A 20,278-nucleotide genomic window follows, 5' to 3' on the forward strand; every position below is an offset into this window, starting at 1 on the left:
GTCTCCATCCCCTATGTGTTCAAAGCCTTTCATCATCTACTCTAAAATAGAGGCTCTAGCCACCTTCCATTGGTGGAGAAAGGGGGAGAGTGGAAGATAAAGAGTGAGCATGAGCTCACTTTCACTTTTATGGTTTATTTCCTATGCTGGTCCCCTCACAACCCACTAAGCAACAGCACTGCAGGTGTAAACAATGCCTCCATTCCTAGAGGCTACTTTTCATTATCTGCACTATAACACAACCTCTGCTGACCTGAAGGCAAGGGATCCAAATTTATGATAAAACTGTCCTTGAAACTGACTGTGCCCTTTTCAGGTGGAACTGCTGTCTCAAAGAGATAAGTTTGTTGGGACTAAATCCTCAACTCATCTTTTAGGTTTATATTTTTACACAGATATTTATCTATCCATCTTCTTCAAGGGTATAGTGGTATTCATGGAGCCATATACAAGCCTTGACCAGTGACATCAAGGAGAGTTCTGCGCACTGAAGAAAAGTTGATGACCCTTAAATAGTGAACAATAGTGAACCTGTTAAGTTTTAGTAACATATTCCTGTAAAAAAGAGATGGGGTTTGCCTCCACAGGCAATTTTAAAATCAATACTGCATTTAAAAAAAAATTCACTAGTTCAAAAAGAACTATTTGGGGGAAGCTCTATGGCCTGTGTTACACACGAGGTCAGACTAGATGATCACAGTGGTCCCTTCTGGCCCCGGAATCTATGGAAAAAAATGTGAATGTTCAAAGGCTGGCAATATAACCACCAAGACATGATCTCTATGATTTCAAATAATTCCTATTTCATCAGCAAAGAGTGATTAGATACTTCATGTATTACGATAATTTATTTTAAGATCTAAAATGTTTCACTTAGAACAGTGGGCCCCACTGCAGTGCGTCAATAAGATTTAGAGGCCATGTTAATTATATTACAGCTATTCATTCAAGAGCAAACTATTGTATAAGAATCAAATTACTAGGGGCCACAATCTGCCATTTAGTCACTGGCATGGGCTGCTGGCCACGTGGAGTTGGACCTCCCAAGAGAGAATTCTAGATGGCATAACTCCTCCCCTAGCAAGCTGACGCATAGGGTAGGTGTGCAGGCGGTGACATCCTTTAAGTGTGGCTGGTGGTTCATCCAGCCATTACTGTTGGCTACTGTGGAAGTTCTCCTTATGCCTTCTCCACCCAAGCCATGGTCAGGCATTTCTAGCTCTACAGTCAGCAACTTCAAAGTGTCTCCCTGAATTTCTGATACCTGACCAAGACAGGAATGATGGAAGAAAAGAAAGAAATGCAGCACCTGGAGAAGCACCTCACCTAATTTCCTATAGTATTAACATTAGGACTACCCATCGTGATAGTGAACAGCATGGAGACAGGCATTGGCGATCTCATGACAAACTGTCTTAGGGCATCTCATACCATTGGAACATCCAACAGAATTCACTGACCTTTGGATGCATGTTAGTGGCAGGACCAGTCTCTAACCAGTTAGTAAATTAATTGTTGAAAGAAGAAATAGGTCTTGATCAGAGGGAAATCTTATAAGACCTGATTCTTCTGCTGCTCTGCACACATAAACCCCATTGAAATTAATGGAGTTCCACACAAAGGGAGCAGCTATGGATTTGAACCATAAAGGAAGAAATACTAATGAAGGACAGGCTGAAAAGATTTGTTAGTTGATTAGCTTTACACCAAAGCACCTGATTTGACATGTTCTTTATGGGAAAGCCTGCATTTATTGAAAAAGCTTCACTTTACCAGTTTCATTGTCACTGGTTAACTTGTCCTCTCTTTCTTCCCTCTCTAAAGTGCTGCTTGCTGAGGATATGCTGGATGCAGAACAGTTGTCTTTTTCATTCACTTCCTCATTCTGCCTCTCTTTTTCACTGAGTATTGCACTTTCTTCTGGCTCTCGCTCAGGACCTTGCTCCACCTCACTTTCTGGTCCCACCTCCGAAGCCTCTACTTCCTGTGGTGTCTCCGTTCCCTGCTCGGCCTCTGCCTCAGTTTCCTGTTCTGGTTCTGTCTCTGGCTCAGGCTCGGGTTCAGGTTCACTGGCACTCACTGGTGGAGAGAACAATGAAGAAAAAGATTCACTTAACAACAATTTCTCTTGGTCGTCTAGACTCACCCATCCAAATGAGCAAAATGTGAATTTACGAGTGATTTTTTTTTGTCCATGGAGAGTCTAGCTTTATGAGTGAGAGATTGCCGATCATTGTGTGAAGACAGAACCAAACATGAGTGCAACTTGGCAAGTCTTGCTTGATTTATGTTTGCTTACAATCTGAACCTAATCCATAATTTTTTACTTATACTTCATTGGAAGTTTGGTTATTGTGGTCACAGAAAGAGCTGAACTATCAGAAAACGGGCATCCAATCCATGTCTAGCAATGAAAGCTCAACACGCAGACTGAGCTATAAGGAATGAGTTAAACAAAAAAGTAAGCGGAGAGTGCCTTGTAGTTGAATCCCCTTGGGTTTCTGAAGGAATTTTTATGGTGACTTCTTTTTTCACCTGATGTGGATGGCTTCAACAAAAAGATACAATCATTAGTTTTATGAGCACAGTAAATGGCACAGTCTGGAAATGACAGTGTCATACAAATTTGGTTGACAGAAAGCATATGTTTTTTATGCATATTTACTTCAGAATAGCCACATCAAAACTGAACTGAGCTTCCAACTGCTTGGCATATGGCATAAATTTAGCTTCCAATTGGATGGCATATGGCACAAATTTAGCTTGTAATTGGTTAGCAGATGGCATACATTGTTGATGGTGCACTTGGTTTCCTCCTTCTTGCTTTATCACTGACACAGTGCAATCCAGTCATTCACCTTATAGTTTTCAGCTAAACCAGAAGATTTTTACATGCAAGATTTTTTTGTTATGCTGTGAAGACACTGGAAAGCATCCACACATATTCACATCAAGCAGCCCACAACTCTTGGCAAATTGAAATGGCCATGCAAAAGTGATGAAAATGTACATGCATATTAGGTACGCACAGTTTTCGCATCACCTCTGTATTAAAACTTGTGCAAGATGGTTGAACTACAATACCTTAATCATATCAGATTTTCCCCCTTGTTGCTTACTTTTCATTTACAATATTGCAATATGCACTTCAGGCCCTGTAGTGGTTTCTGGATTCAGCTACATATGACATGACATATTCTGAGAACTTAAGAGATTAGAATTCAATTGAGCCGTTGGGTGAAAGAGTGTAACAAGGAAGTGGGACCTAAAAATTTCAGTCTTCTAGAGCAGTGGTGGGCAACCTGCAGCCTGCGGGCCGCATGTGGTCAGTCAGGGTAATCCGCTGGCAGGCCACGAGACAGTTTGTTTACTTTGACTGTCCGCAGGCATGGCCGTCCACAACTCCCACTGGCTGGGAACGGTGAACTGTGGCCACTGGGAGCTGCGGGCAGCTGTGCCTGTGGATGGTCAATGTAAACAAACTGTCTCGTGGCCCGCCAGCAGATTACCCTGACGGGCCGCAGGATGCCCACCACTGCTCTAGAGAGAAGGTAAATGGATTTAGCCTTAGAAGGCATAAGCCCAAAATAAGAGCAGTAATGAGGATTCTTTAAGTTTCTCTCATTCTCAGTGCAAAGGCATTTCGCATCCTGAGACAAAAATCTAGCCATGTTTTTCTAAGAATGCATGCTTGTACATTTTATTAAGCCTATCTTTATCTTTCTATGAAGGATACCTTTCCAAATCACATCACTAAACCAGACAGTGTTCAGTAATGTGGTTTTGGTATTGTAATATCCTATTTTACACAGCCTACAAAGCATAATTTTTGACTTGTAAATGTTAATGCTCTGAGTGAAGTCCTGATCCCTTGAAGTCAATGGGGCCAGGATGTCACCCTATCTAATCCTCTGCATCATATCTAAGGTGTCTCACACCCATGCATTACCCAAGAGAAAATCAGCATCAGCATCAGAAAATCAGAGCAGATCTAGTGCTGTTCATTGGGCAGACAATTTGAACCACAGAGAGCATATCTGAGCCATAGCTCCCAGAGCATAGGGAAACCACTATCTCTTTTCAAGACAAGCCGGAAGTACAATACTGCTAAGATACAACCTTAAGTGTCCTTAAGAAGTTAGGCTGTGTCACATAGCTGAGCACTGAACTAACATGCTTCTGAGATATTTGAGACCTATGAATTTGTCACATTGTAATCACAACATACAAAGACACGACTGTCATCTGCTAACCTTTATACAATTGGCACATGGTACAGAACTTTCGACCTTTCTCTCCAAAAAGAGAAGTTGTTCTCTGATGACTGAAAAGAATAGCTCCTCTAAAAAGAAGGGAACCGTTGAACACTTGGCCAGATCTGACATTATTTATGATACCATGGTCAGGAGATTGCATCAGAGATTTTAGTTTAACAGGGGAAAGAACTGGGAATATCTGATAAATGTTTAGGAGCAGAAAAAAATAAACAGAAAATAGCTTAGAAGAGGTTTTACATTTTCTATGTATTTGGAATAGTCCCTATGTAATAGATGGAAGTGGTACATTAACACAAGACAACACATAACTAAGTGTAAATAGCAATATAGTATCTTGGAGTATGCTATTTATCTCTTTCCTAGCACAGGGAGTGCCTAATATTCTGCCCTTTCTGGTGCTATAGTACACAGAACAACACTTCCAGAACAAAAGATTGAAGTGCTATTACTCAACCACTTTGATGGTGTCTCTCTAGCTTTTGAGATAGTGTCAAATGATCCAAGATATACCGAAACAACGTAAGTAATAACATAAATCCACCAAAACCTCTGCCAATGAAACTCAAAAATACAAAATATTCAACACGCACTACGGAGAGAATAAAAATATTGAGCTCACCATACATCTGTCTCTTGCATTTGCACTATATGATAAATTTAATGGTCATGTTGATATTGGAGAGAAATATGCTGATGTGATAAACTCCATTCCCAGCAGATGTCTATTTGGTTACCTATGTGAAATGAATTGTTGGTTTCAGTCCAGCATCTACTGGACCAGTTTTCACACCCGAAAAACCACCATGACAATTGGCAACGTTGCTGGCAGACACAGCATAGAGGCCAAGACTAAGGAAAACCTAAGTTTTCATAAACACCTTATCTATATTAGCGAAGTAAGTCAATCTAAATTACTTTAGTTAAGTTACGTAACTTAAGTTGACATAATTTACATTGACTTAATGTGGTGTCTACACCGCACTATGTCGATGGGAGACACTCTATGGTCAACATAGTTTCTGCCTCTTGTTAAAGTGGATTAATTAAGTCAACGGGAGAGAGCTCTCCCATCCACTTATTGTGTCTTCACCAGATCTGCTAAATTGATGCCCACTGCATCGATCACAGCCACGCCGATTTAGCCCATAGTGAAGACAAGCCCCAAGAGAGTAACCATCCTCTGATCCCTATAAGTGAACCCTCCAGATATGTATTGAAGTATTGTGGTGGGCCAACGCAAGGAAGCACACATTGCCACACCAGTAGCATTGCATTTAAAATTATGCTTCTGAGATGAGGGATTTGGTTAAAAGAGGAAAGACTTTGATTTAAATCTGGGCTAGTGGAAGCGAAGTAGGTTTTCCTGAAGTACTGGAAGGGCAAAATCACTGTGATCATCATCATCATCATGATGTTCCCATTATGCCTCTGGCGTTTAGGGCAGTGACGAAGCTCCTCCACTCCTGTCTGTTTCTGGCAAGTCTTTCAATGGTTCTCAGCTGTGCCCCAGGTGATGGAATCAGTTTCCATTTGAAAGACATGACTGATCCATCTCCAACACCTCCTGGCATTGATGGTGCTGAGATCCTCCTGGCTGCACTGTGTTAACAGATCTCAGTAAATCTCTGTGAGTGGAGTGCTTATCATGTTTTTATCTCAGATTCATTTTGTGTGTGTATGCAGTTCTTGTTAAGACTCAGCTGAGTTTACTAGTGGTTATGGAATGGTTATAACTTCCCTTTGGCAGAATTTAAATCACTTTCCCCCTTCTATCAAAATTCCATTTTATTTAATTTTTACAGTTAAAATAAATTGGGTGAATAAAGTACTTTCGTTAAATGAATGGACACTTAGGGTGGCTATATCAACAGGAGGGCGACTGAAAGGTTTTAAGATGCATGATGTTTTGTATCATATGTCTGGTTATGTTTCTGCTGAAAATGAAACAATACAAGTCTACTACAGGAAAAAAGAAAAGTGAGACATTCCCGGAGGAGTGAATGCTGGAGTTTCAGGGTTCCCAAGAAGTTATGAAATCTCACTACTATCAAGTTCCAAGACGGAAGCTGTGAGGGCTGGATTGCAGGTGTTCAGATTTCCATTGTTGCTGCTGCTGCTGTTGAAAGAGTAATCGGCACTGTGTATTTCCGAAGTAGAAGTAAGGAAGCTGAATTTCTTAAAACCTAAAAATTGTTAGCTGTATCTAGGAGCTTAACATAATTCAGATGAACCCCACTGTATAAGATTGTTAATGTGCACAGTCCTATCTTCTGCCACTCATCCTAAATGTATGTCTAACCTTAGCAACACCAGTCTCATGATAACACCCAGACCTCGTTCCCCAATGGCTTCTCCTCTCTCCTCAACCTACTCTAAATCCCTCTCTTCACCCCTCCATCTTACTTTCTTGACTCCCAACCCTACCCCGCTGTGACTCCACCAGCTCACAATGGTGGCTGACAAGAAGCTGCAGACATCATCTGATTTCTCTCTGGACTAATGGCTCCCATCCTGCCCTCCAACTGCTTCTGTTTTCAGCACTAGAAGGGAAATAGACTAGTTGACCTCTCTAGAACCTGTTATTCCCACATATGCTGCCTTCTTATCTGATCGACTCAGGGGATGCGTTGTGAGCTTAGGGGAGTAGCCAGCAGGCAGACATATGAATGGACAGGTGACAAAAGAGCCACTAATTGTCTCATGGCTTTATTGACATGTTAACACAAAATAAACAACAAGCTCAAACTTAAATCCAGGTTTGGCAGTTCCTGAAATTCCACTCTTAGGACAAAAAGAAAAGGAGTACTTGTGGCACCTTAGAGACTAACCAATTTATTTGAGCATGAGCTTTCGTGAGCTACAGCTGAAGTGAGCTGTAGCTCACGAAAGCTCATGCTCAAATAAATTGGTTAGTCTCTAAGGTGCCACAAGTACTCCTTTTCTTTTTGCGAATACAGACTAACACGGCTGTTCCTCTGAAACCACTCTTAGGACAGCTTATCCCAGACCCTAGATTTCTCTGATCAAGTAGGCCACTGCCATCTTCGTCATATTCAGCAAGGATCCAATCTGGCAAACACTGCTGCACATGTTTAGTTAATTTTAAGCATTTGACTATTCCCATTCCCTTCAATGGGCCTACTCATGAGTTTGAAGTTCAGTATACATGCAGCGTCTACAAGATCAGGGTCTAAATCAGCATGAGAAAATTAGCATCTCCTTGCAAGGGTTCAAACATCTGGTAACAGGGTGGGTCTGGAGAAGAAGCTGCTCACCACCCTGTTTCATACCTTCCCCACTAGAGCCTTGCCCACCACACCCTGTATTCCCTCCACTTCTCCCATGCACAACCCATTTCAGAGCCAACCACCAAAGACCCCTGTGATTGCCAGAGCACTTGGTGTCTCTTACAACTGTGGCATTTCCTCATATAACGCTGTTAGCCAGTCCTACAAGCCCAAAAAGAGAACAAAAGCATTCCCAGTCTTGCTCCTTAACAACTGTCTAGAGTCTAAAATGGATAATCCCACCTTGAGTCAGCCTTCTCAGCTCCTACCTGTTGAGGGATGCGTACATGCATCTCCATGGACACAGATGACCTGTTCGCAGAATTTCACTTCTAATCAAGCCCTCCTGACTCAAATGTCTGGGCACACCCGGAATCCACTGGGGCTGTTGAGAATCTTTCTTTTTAGCTGTATAGGCATGGTACACCCAAACTTGGGAACTCAGCAAGACTGCACATCTCCCCCTAGTCACTCACACCAGATAAAAGAATCCAGCTAATAATTAACACATTTCTTTGAAGGATTGTGTCTTAGCCCTGGTCTACACTGGGGGAGGGGGATCGATCTAAGTTACGCAACTTCAGCTACGTGAATAATGTAGCTTAAATCAACGTACTTAGATCCACTTACCGTGGTGTCTTCACCGTGGTGAGTTGACTGCTGATGCTCCCCCGTTGATGCCGCCTGCGACTCTCGCAGTGCTGGAGTACAGGAGTTGATGGGAGAGTGCTTGGGGATTGATTTATCGCGTCTAGACTAGACACGCTAGATCAATCCATACTGGATCGATCGCCGCCCGCCGATCCGGCAGGTAGCGAAGACATACCCTTACAGTGCATAGAATGTATCACACATTTTCCTTCTGCAATTTTCTCTTTGCTTGGGAAGAAGTAGTTTTTAGGATTAAAGCATTAGACTGGAATTCAGGGAGAGCTGAGTTCTTAGATCTGCCTCAGCCTCCCTATATGACCATATGCAAGTCAATGTTTTCAGTTTCCCCATTCATAAAATGGGGCAAATAATATTTCCTGACTGTAGAGGGTTGTTGTGAGACTACATTCATTAGTGTGTGTGAGGTGCTCAGTGAACATGGCATGAAAATTTGCATACAAAATGACAGCCAGTCTAGTGCTGTCCAGTTCACAGCAGCCTGGGGTGTTTGCTGCCCTGCCTCACTTGCCAAATCCCCAATGCTGCCTTCCTGCTGCTTACTGAAGACAAGAGACAGCAATCCTTACTCAGGTAAAACTCCCACTGAAATAAATAAATTTCAGGGCCCATATACTGATGCTGTCCCAGCTACCTGAAGAATACTCGGAGCTGCCTTCTGCCGAATTTTGTCTGCTGCTGCGCTGCCCACCTGTTTTGTGCCGGCTGTTGCTCTGCCCACTTGCCCAGTTCCCAGGTACTATCTTTTGGCTGCCCCATGTACACCTGTTTTTGTTAGGTGCTTCATTTGAGATGCCCTGTGCACCTGCTGGCTGTCTGCTGATAGGCTCTCCATTGTCCAGCTGCCTAGAGTTGCTCTCTGCACCTGTTCTAAATACATGCTCCATTTTATACTGTCATTTAAAAAATGCTTCCAGGGGAAATATGTTAAAATAATCATCATAAAAGAGATACTTCCTTACCCAGTTGTGAAATCCTAATGGTGGAAAAATCTAGCTCATTTGCTCTAAAAGCAACAATGGATCTGAAGAACTGGGATTTTAAATATTTTGACAGACAAATGTTACCAGAAAATATCCAGATTCTGAGCCATGATTCCACAGAGACTTGTGGGGGCTCTACTACCCAAAGAAATTAGTGTGATTACGAAATCACGTAAACTCAAACTAAATAAACTTGACCTGAGATTTAATGCTATTAGAGTAAATACACCCAAAGTCAAAGTGCAACCTCAGTATCTTCTTTCATAGTTGTATTGCTTTACAGCATGCTTCAAAGCCATGATACCCAATAAAACCAAGTAGCGCAAATCATAGAAGCATTAATCACCAATAGCATGTAGCAGGAAATCAAACCAAATAAAATAAAATGATGGTAATAATTCATCCTCAACATGCACAGAGGCTCCCAATGTTAATGCAGCATCACATGGAATATACATCTCTGTGATTTTGGGATTTTTTGGAGAGAGGGACACATGATGCAAGTGGTGGAATGATGTGCATGCATAGTATCACTTTGGACATCAATAAATTATATGACAACAAACAAACCACATAAAATGCTAATTATACTTTCCTTCTTCCTAATTGCATTTGGCCCCCTTTGTTAGTTTTGCTAAAATTTTAAATTTTTTGTGTGCATTAAAATTAAGCAACAAAGTTCCCCCTTAAATTTAATATTTCTTCTGTTTGTCACATTCAGCCTGTGCTATGCTGGAAGGTTATTATAATCTTGGCATTCAGCAGTTGCATTTCTTTCAGAGAATCCACATAAGCAAACTGTGTTGGCAGGAGCACTATTGTTTTAGTATTCAGTAACTACTGATAGACAAGGAACATGATGCTAAAATAAGATGCTTTGCACGTTGCATGTTCTAATTATTTTGTTCTAAGAACAATGGGCAATAATAATAACCATAAATAATAACAACAATGAATTATAACATATTCCTAGCATGAGTAGCTCAGAAGGCATTTGAGAAAGTAAGAGAAAAATGCAGACAGAAAGCACAGACCAATCTGTCAAGTTACAACCCCTGAAATGAGTGGTGGCACCCTAGAGCTTATATTTCTGTATTCATGCACAAAAAATGTGTGCTAAACAGAGAGACGCAATGAGAAAATTAGCTCCTTTCTCCCAGTCCTCCCTTGCACTCACCTTCAGGGGACTGAGGTGTTCCACGGGGTGTTGAAGGGGTCTTCAGCTCCTCCTGTGACTCTATGGATGCTGGGCTGATGCACTTGGGAATGGGAGAGGATGGGGCAGAAGGAGAGCTCAAGTTCAAGGACAGCTCACTTCTGCCTCGGCATATACTCCGACTTTTCAGCTCCTTCTCATACTCCTCAGCTGCCAACTTCTCCAAGTATTTGTATCTGAAAGTTAAATTCCAAAGGGTTTCCGTAAAGAGAGAGAAGCCAGTGGTTGATGCTTGTTTAGGGACGACGCACCTGCAGAGAATGAACTGACTTCCTGACACAAGGGGTACAGTGCTACACTGACTGCTGGGTCAGTCTGCCAGTAAAAGTGCACCAAAGCAAAAGATATTAGCCAAAAAAATATTAAGTTGCTCATGACAAAACAAAAAATGGTATCATTAAACAATCCTCAGATATTGCATCCTGTCTACACAGTCCTGCCTTCCTCCTTTTTGGAAGCATTTGCCTGCTCCCTCTTCCACCCCTCTCCCCAAAAAAAGCCCCCCCCCCCAAACCCAGCCCCCTAATCTGATGCAAATAGCCAAAGTCCCTGACTTGCTGCAGGGAGAGGGAAAGTGGTTCAGTCCAGCAGACAAAAGCAGCTCTCCCTGAAAATAATACCAATAATAAACGTTTGGACTGAGGACTATCTAAGGCTTTGAACCTGCTTCTATTTGCTCTAAGAGCAATGCACTGGAATTCACTTTGTTCTCTCCGGAGTCTACAATGGAAACTTTTCTTTTTTTTTATTCTAAAAAATTTCTCTGCCGGACTCAGACATCCAATAGCTTGGACCTGACGTCACATATAGTTTATTCATCAAAGTCAGTTTAAAAGAACAAAGATACATCTGTTTTGCATTTTAGGCAGGCAGAACTCACTAACTGTTTATTAAGACCAGCTACCAATCATATTCTTCATACTGTGCTTTATACATTTGGACCAAAATAACTTTGGAATATGTGCCTCTTCCAGATGTCTGCTAATTTTATCCACCATTATTTGCTCAGGAATAAATTTATGAATACAGCTGTAACAGGCTCCTGACTCTGTCTTACCCACAATTGAGCTGTTAAACAGGTTAATCAAGACTACCGCCTATGTCCCTGAAAGACTATGTGGTCATCCTCCAATAACCCACTGCTGTAAACACATCATAACAAGGAACAGCCCCTTCCCCAATCCTGCCTCCCTGACAGGCAGAATTAATGTACACGTGTGTATTAAATTCAGTAACGGTAAGGAAGTCAGCCAGATGTGGTAATAAACATGCTTAGTACATATAGTAATCAGACACATGCATTCACAAGCATAACTATACAGCATATAAAGATGTCTTTGAAGAGCACTTCTTGTGTTTTCTGATGCAAGTTGCATTATTATAAACTGCAATAATGACGAACAAACTCATTTTCTTTTATTCCTCTGGAGGAATAGGCATGCTTTGAACTGAGCTTTTGTAGGAAAAGGAACTCCTACAAACTGGATGAAAATATAACAAGCCACATACTTGTATGGTTATAAAATAAGAACTGTTTACAGTTCTAGCATGAAGCCAATTCTAAAGAACGATTCTTTTCCAAAAGAAGAGAAAGCCCTTCACAAACATTATCATGGTCTTTTGTTACACAGTTAATGAAACCAGCCCTTATTTTAACCACAGTCAGTCAGGTATTCAGCCTTCCCTCTCCCCACAAACTCAGCAGATGGAACTTCGGACTCATAAAGAGACATTCAAATAGATCGCTTAGCTAAACCAGGTACAGAACAGCTGGCTGCAACGAAGTTTTCTGCAATGTGCCACTGCACTACAGCAACAATCAGGACTGATCCCCCTGTAACATGGGGAACTACAATATTTTATTGTCCTCTGCTCTTTTTCAGCTATTTAACTTTTTAGCTTCTGTGGCTTTGTGCTGCAGGATTAAATTCACCAGGCAAATAGCAGTCTGTCAACATTCACAGCTATATCTAGTCAAAATGTAAAAACTGAACCCATATAGCAGCAGATTTCATGGTATTACACAACAACCATGGATACTGGGTAACTCAGGGGATTAGCAAAGGTCTAGATGGAGCTTTATACCAATAGGCAACAAGTATGAATCTAGACCAAAAGTTGTTTCCATTTCACATTTGTTAAGTGAGTTATGTTAAACAAGTGGATGGTTTCAATTCAGTTCCTAGTGAGCAGGTATCTATATTATCAAAAGCACCATCACATTAGCTTTCTTGTTAGAAGTCTTATGAAGACCAGGGTTTGAATGAGGATAAAGAATGAACTACTGTCTCTCTCCTCCGTGTGGTTATTCCAGTCCAGGGTGGAGGCACGGCCGCCATACATGCTTCCATGTTCCTCTAGGTCAGGGCAACTTGCAGTGCCAGTGCATATGCTGAACCTGTTCTATGGCTATAAGGCAGCAAACCCCTGGGTTGTCAGTTTGGTATGTTTCATGAGCAATCAATTCCACTGATTCTGTTTAAGAGAATAAAAATGTAATTTGAAGTTCTCTAGATCTGTGAGCAGTGCCCTCGGAATTCTACGTAACCCTCTGTATCAGCAAAGTCAGCAGGTATAGGTCAGAATAAGAACAGGAACATTTCCATTTGAACTGTAAACCTCTAGGAAAGGGTCTGGGCATGTTCCTTTGCAAGGGCATTTTTAAACGATCGTTGCAGACAATCTGCCATCAAACACAAAAATACATGAAAATAATATTACTGATTCATACTTGCAAAACCAAGGAAATGCAGAGTTAAACTTTTTAGTTCCTCATTAAGGTCCTGATCCAAAGCCCGCTGAAGTCAATGGAAAACCTCTCATTGACTTCAATTGGCTCTGGCTCAGGACATAAATTACTATAGGTATTGCATAAAGGGGCTCATATAATATGTGATACTACACAAGACTGCTCCAAAAACCTGGAGAAACTTACACAATGGGGGATTTCAACAGAGCTTTTTGTGCTTATTTTGTTTTAATGTGGAATATATGTTTGCAAAAAAAGTGCACTGTCAGAAATTGTCTGATGCAAAGGACTTCATAAAAAAAATTACGTAAGGCCAATGCAATGGATGACTCATGTTTGACCTCCATTGTAGATTCTTCCTCCAACATATACGGACTGTCTAAGAGGGATGTTTCTTTCCTCTTCTTAAGAAGGAAATAAGAGTCTAGTTTTTCATTTCAAGATATATATATACACATCAAGATATATTGCAAATGACTGGTAAAATTGGCCCAGACAGCATAGCAATGATGCCCTGCTGGTGAACATTTCCAAAAAAATACTCCAGCTTACTTTAGCATGTTCCATTACAACTTGAAAATACTGGAGAGCTCACTTCTAATTTGTTTCACATCTAGCCGACCAGCAGGATGGTGGTAAAAGTTTTTACCCAGCTACAATCAGTGTTTTGTGTTTATGCGGTCAGATGTGTTTCATTTCACAAGATTCCTTAAATGGCTATATTTTTGGCTGTAAAGATGAGGGAAAGCACATCAACCTCTGTTTGATTTTAGAAACATCAACATCATTTTTAATAATGGCCACCTTAGCCACAACAGAATTGCTGCTGGGTCAGACTAAGTTTGAAAGAGGAAATTGCCTCCTGTGATGATTTGTACTGCCAGAGAGAAATCTACCAGTTAGATGATTTCTTCACATTAATGTAACGAAACACAATTTTTAAAGGATTCCATGGGTCACTTTGTCCAGTAGTCTCTCAATGGTAAGGATGCGGCATACGTTATGCAAAACAGAATTGTAGCACTCTTGATTTTTTTCTGTCTGTTATCTGGTTAGTGACATGCACATTTTGCAGGTGAAAACAAGAATTCCGTCTCGTCATTAATAACCACTATTGAAAACGGAGGTTAAACTACTGGAAGACAAAGTCTGTTATTTGAGTGCTCCTTGAAAACTTGCTTTCATAGGCGTAGGAACCCCATTGCTTAGTACAGTGTTTCTCAACCTTTCTAGTTGGTAAGCTAACAATGTTAAACCTATATAATTTATTTGTGTGTTTTGAGTGGTTCTGAGAAAATACTGAACCTTGAAGGATAAGGGTATGCTGGGAGTGCGGGAATGAGATTTTTTTTGATAATCAATTTTCTTTGCTTTAGATAATAACACAATTTTCAGTGGCTCATGACCACCTGACTGACCTCCCCTGAAGATTTGTACCCATCGGTTGAAAACTACTGGTTTAGAAGAACTATAACCATACTAATATTTGGGCAAATTTCTGGTGCAAATGTAATACTTGGTATTATTTCCCAAATCAACAGATAAGTTATGTCAATCAACCAATCCCATGCCTACCAGTCCTGCTGCACTTTTATTTATTCCTACGCCCATGACTGGACTCATTTTTCGTTTTAGTGAAAGTACAACATTCTTATAGGTTTCTTTTTAAATAAAATTGTCCCTTGCATGCCAGGTTAAAAGTGCATTTAAATAGTCAATAGCCACACAATAACGGACATAATAAGTGGAAAGCAACTGAAAGCAGGAAGCAAAAGGTACAAACCTCTCTTCTCTTGCTTGCCTTAGTTCCTCTCTTTTGTCTAAATAATCACGGCTAAAGTTGCAATAAGTTGCAGAGGAAATCAAGGAATAAGAAGGAACAAGAATAAGGAAGGTAACAGATGTAAATAATAAGAGAAATAAACATCTAAACCCAAGACAATTAAAGGTAATGAAGGCTGATTATCTATACTGAAGACATTTGCATCTACTCTCTGAATAAATGTGGAAGAGGGGGTATGTGTGTTCAGATGTGCATAGATACACTCTATGTCACCATCACCCCAAATATGTACAGTGGAGAAGGATACTAAGCATAGAATAAAAATGGGCAACTTTGAATTACAGGCTTAGAAGCCCAAAATAGAATTTCTGGCACATAATTCTATGTTTGCCTGTTATTTCTCATGGCCCTGACTTTTGGACAAGTTACAAGTCCTCAAATGCCACTACTTACATCTGTCCTCACATTTCTGCTATTTTTTCTCCTCCAGTTCCTCTTATTCTCTCCTCCCACAACTCCCTAAGCAACTCTTTTCTTTCACGTTTGCCAGATCAACTTTGCCCGACACTTGGGTAGTGTAATTACTGGGTGTGATGTCCCACCCATGATCTTTATTGCTGAAATGTTCTTTATATTATTTGCAGCTTGTTTATCTCATAGGGGTATATAAGAATTGCAGAAGTTAGATGTCCTGTTAGAACATCTAGCCCACACCCCTGCTGATGCAAGATTGTTCCGCGCAGTCCATTTCATAGTGTTTTGTCAAGTGTTTAGACAAAACTGATGGGACTTTCATCACTTCAGACTATTTCTCAGCCTATAAGACCTCAGTGCCAGGAAGTTTTCCAGAAATCTTCCACTTACTGATCACATCTCATTATTCCTTTTTATACTCTGTATCAAATGAAATAATTACTCACCATCCCTGGCGCGTGCACCAATCAAACATCTGAAGACCGTTATCTTGCCCCTTCCTTAGCACTCACATGCAGATGTCACCCATAAAAACTTGTCAAATTGTATATATAGCTAAAGATACTTAAATATTTGCACTATTCTCTAGACCATTGGTTCCTAATCCTTAAAAAAAGTGAGTCCCCTTCAGGAGAATGAAACTGATCTAGCTCCCCTTCAATCCTACCATGTGTTGTTAAGGCCCTACCCCAAATGAGCAGTCACTCAGAGCAGATGGTGAAGATCTTCATAATCTGATACTTCCTTTCTCACATGCTTAGATGACATAGTCTATAATGCTGACATTCATCATTGGCATTGGAATTAGCGCCCATTGAAATGAAAGCTGCAGTGCACATCTTAGAGTTATTATTCCAGTCTCTCTGCAAACTAACGACGCCATCAATGTGTTTGTTACACACTGGTTCGCAGTTTCTACATTTTCTCTGCAACTCTAACAGCTAGGAGACTAATGTTTAAAAAAAAAGAAAACTGAGGTTCTGGAGAACACTGAGGGTATTTGTACACTGCAGTTAGACACCTGTGGCTGGCCTGGGCCAGCTGACTTGGGCTAAGGGGCTGCTTAATTGTGGTGTAGATGTTCGGGTTCGGCCTGGAGCCCGGGCTCTAGGACCCTGTGAGGGGTGAGGGTCCCAGAGCTCGGGCTGCATCCCAGTTCCGAATGTCTACACTTCAATTAAACAGTCCCTTAGCCTGAATCTTGCAAGCCCAAGCCAGCTGGCATGGGCCAGCCACAGGTGTCTAACTGCAGTGTAGATATACCCGGAGAGGCCTCTCCATGTACCCCAGGCTAATCGTCTCCACCCGTTCTCCACCCTGGGAGAATGTCTTGTACTGTGGGAAATCCTGCTCTATATTTACTATGGAAAATAACTCAAATATTGCACAGGTACTGAAACAAGTTTTGTTATCTCAATCATATCTTAGCTAACTGGAAAATTTGAAGGGTCACCACTGTATTTAGGAATTTGGGCTGTTCAGCACTTCACAGGATTATACTCTTAATTGAACAACTGTGAGGGGCTCATGGAATGGGATTAAGATTTTTTTTTTTTTAACTTCACTTGTATGTTCTCATTTTTCTAACCTTAGGAACCATCCCCAATGGCAGCACTATCACGGCATGTTGCGGGTGAGATGTGCAGATCTATCATTCAAGCTGCCAAATGCTCTGTGGTGGCTTTTTTGGTCTGGGAGTTTCCTTTCTGAAAGTTGATGTTGGCTGTCTCATGACTGCCTGCTGTAGCAATATGATACCATTTGGAGGGAGAGTTTTTGGAAGGAGCTTAGAGCTAGAAGATTAGGATCTAATTGCTTCTGTTTCAGAAGAACTTGGGCAGCTTTTGGCTGCCGAAGATTTTATTGTGGTGCCCTAGTCCCTGCCCTCCTGCTCCTCTTTTCTTCACTGAACTAGCTGTGTTCTGGAGCCAGGAGGGCATCTCCGCTGACTAAAGAAGGCTTATGTGTAACTTTCTTTGTTTTCTTCTATTTGTGATTGGATATAACCTCTCTTACTAACCTCAGGCAAAAGTACCCTCTTTCCCAGCTTCACTATAGACACAATAGATTGCTTCCATTTCTTAGATGCTTACTAAAACAGAAAAGGCTTAAACCTGCATCTCAACAGACAAATTTCCATGAAAACTAGTGCCCAAATTCTTATTAATATATATTCTAGGGCTATCCAATAAATGCTTTATGGAGGAGACAGCAACTGTTTCCAGTCTATAGCCTGCAAAATTCTGACTTCTACTTGATGAAAGATATTCTTTTCCTCACACCCCTGATTATGACACAGTGAAATTATTGTTTCTAGGCACAGTTTGCAGAGAATACTTCATAACTGCAGATGGACAAGGAGTCCCACACCAATGAGATCTGCTATTACACTGTACAACTAACAAACAGGGTAACCAATTTTTTATATCTGGCATTTCCACAACTCCTGCAAGCTCCCGAATACGTATACTGAATTTCAGGCCTTGGAAAATTATTTAATTTAGAATGTTTGATTTCTCCCATTTGGGAGGGATCTATATAAATTTTAACTTGATGTGCCTGGTCCAAAGCCCGCTGTAGTCAATGAATATCTTTACATTGACTTCATTGGGGTTTGGATTAGGCCCTGTATTTTGTTTGTGCAGTGATTCTGATACATCTATTTTCTTGGACTCTCAATGCATTAAAGCGAATGGAGGTAAAGCATTCTAAAAAAGTGCCATAGGCTCCTAAAAGTGAAATGTTTTTACTTAGCAAAAAATTAAGGCAGCAAGAGACCCCTCCAAAAGCCCCTACATCTTCTAAACATTATGGTTTGAGGGAGAGTAAATTGGTTAATGAAGTGGGGCCTGTGCCGTTATCTAGCCAGTATAATTGGCTGGGTACACACAAACTGACAGTTTCATTAAATGTTACAGTTCATAATACCCTTTGTTTAATATATCAATCTTTAAACACGTTTATACCTTGACACACAGCTGGAGGAAGAACACTGGCATGTAATTTCCCTATTATTTAGGAACATTTTGCATTAAGGCAACAAACCATTAACAAACACTATTATCTCCTACTTGAATTTGTTTCTCTCTTCCCGCTCTATCCTTTGCAACCTCTCTTCTCTCTCCTGACGTCGCCTCTCTCTTTCCACTGCCAAGGACTCTTGGTGTTGCCGATAAGATGATGTAAGGAGACCACCCAATGCTGGCCTGCAGACCAAAAGGAATCACATTTCACAGTGCCACTTTTATTGATTATATAGACAGAAATTCTTAACAGTCATCAGTTAGTCAGAAATGCATTCCCGACATACAGAATGACATGGAAATATTCATTCAAAAATGCATCAAAACACTGACATAATAGACCCTTACTAACTACTACTTTATTAAGCTGTGATGACCTTAAAAGCTGCAGGTATTTTAGAAAAAAATTTAAGGTAACTTAAATCTCTGAGGTGCGTGTAAAATCTTTTTAAGAATTGTTCAGCATCTTTCAATTGAAGTATCACCTAAACCAGCTATACACCATTATGGCTCTAACTGAAAGGACGAACTCCGAAATGGTATTTTGACATAAAAATAGAAGTGCAACACTTTGCTACCACTTCCAAACATGTTATGCGATGATGCTTCAAAAGCTGATGTATCATAAACACCAAAGGAATACCGTATACTGAGAAGCTAAACTAAAAGGCGATAGAACTAAATTTTGGAACCTGAATGCAATTTAGGATGAGGCTTATTAATACTTGCCATTATGTTGCTAAATTCATGAATTTTGTCATCTTAGCAGTTGCTGCAATAGCAATATGAATCCTTTGCTGAGCTATATTGCAATCTGGACCTTTCACGTTAGTAAGTACAGGAACAAATCAGTAAAACATATAGGGAAAGTGCTAGTGATTATGACCCTGGTTCATTAAAAGGCACAAAGGGCTTAGTCTTGCTATATCAAGTTTATTACTGGATTGTTAGACAGTGTACTACCAGAGTGCAACAGAGCTAAGTCACACTATTAGTAATGACAGGTTTCAGAGTAGCAGCTGTGTTAGTCTGTATTCGCAAAAAAAAAAGGAGGACTTGTGGCACCTTAGAGACTAAAAAATTTATTTGTGCATAAGCTGTAGCTCACGAAAGCTTATGCTCAAATACATTTGTGAGTCTCTAAGGTGCCACAAGTCCTCCTTTTCTTTTTACTATTACTAATAGGTATCAAATCTTTAGCTCTTGTTCAACTGTCTGCTAAAATAGAATCAAAGGATCAAGCATAGCTGAGTAAGTTTCCAGCCAAACAACATGGTCCCTTTCATCAGGGATGAACAGTGGCTGCAGCTAGTAGAAACCAAAGCAACCACTTCTGGAGGATTTATCAGATGCTAGCTTTGCAAGATAGACTGCTACTGTAATTAGTGGATACATTTAATGAGTAGTCATCATTGAAAGCAGATGTGAGTTCTCCAGTCTTTGGCCAGGTCTACACACAGTTTTTGTACCAGTATAACTATTTTGGTTAGGGGTGTGTTGTTTTACAAAAGTAGTTATATACTGGTACAAGCCCTCATGTGTATGCAGTTATATAAATGTGCCTTATACCAGTATAGCTTATTCCCCTTCCGATACAGAAATAGCTCTCCAGGTACAAAGCACCTTTATACCAATAAAACTGCATCCACACTAAGGGGGATTGCACTGCTTTAACTATTCTGGTAGAGTTAAAGTGGTTCACCCTTGTGTGTAGACGAGGCCTTGTTTAGTTCATAAATGGTTGTAATGTGAGCTTTGGAACGAAGGGATCAGCAGTCATAAAGAAAGGAATCCCTTCGCTGAAAAGAAACTGACTT

The 20,278-nt window shown here is 40.6% G+C and overlaps 1 protein-coding gene across 6 annotated transcripts in view; it reads right to left on the bottom strand.

Moving 5' to 3' along the window:
• The window catches only part of FHOD3 (formin homology 2 domain containing 3), a 627,020-nt gene that overhangs the window by 91,923 nt on the left and 514,819 nt on the right, over nucleotides 1-20,278 (bottom strand). For 3 of the 6 annotated variants that reach the window (XM_073332694.1, XM_073332692.1, XM_073332690.1), the window contains 4 exons: nucleotides 18,510-18,644; nucleotides 14,965-15,015; nucleotides 10,394-10,608; nucleotides 1,774-2,079 (listed from right to left, as the gene is read on the bottom strand). In XM_073332694.1, coding sequence (XP_073188795.1) covers nucleotides 1,774-2,079; nucleotides 10,394-10,608; nucleotides 14,965-15,015; nucleotides 18,510-18,644 — 707 coding nt within the window. The remainder of the gene's footprint in view (nucleotides 1-1,773; nucleotides 2,080-10,393; nucleotides 10,609-14,964; nucleotides 15,016-18,509; nucleotides 18,645-20,278) is intronic. The other 3 variants (XM_073332693.1, XM_073332691.1, XM_073332695.1) reach the window with 2 other exon arrangements.

This window comes from Lepidochelys kempii, chromosome 2 (assembly GCF_965140285.1).
Source record: "Lepidochelys kempii isolate rLepKem1 chromosome 2, rLepKem1.hap1, whole genome shotgun sequence".
Classification (NCBI taxonomy): Eukaryota; Metazoa; Chordata; order Testudines; family Cheloniidae; genus Lepidochelys; species Lepidochelys kempii.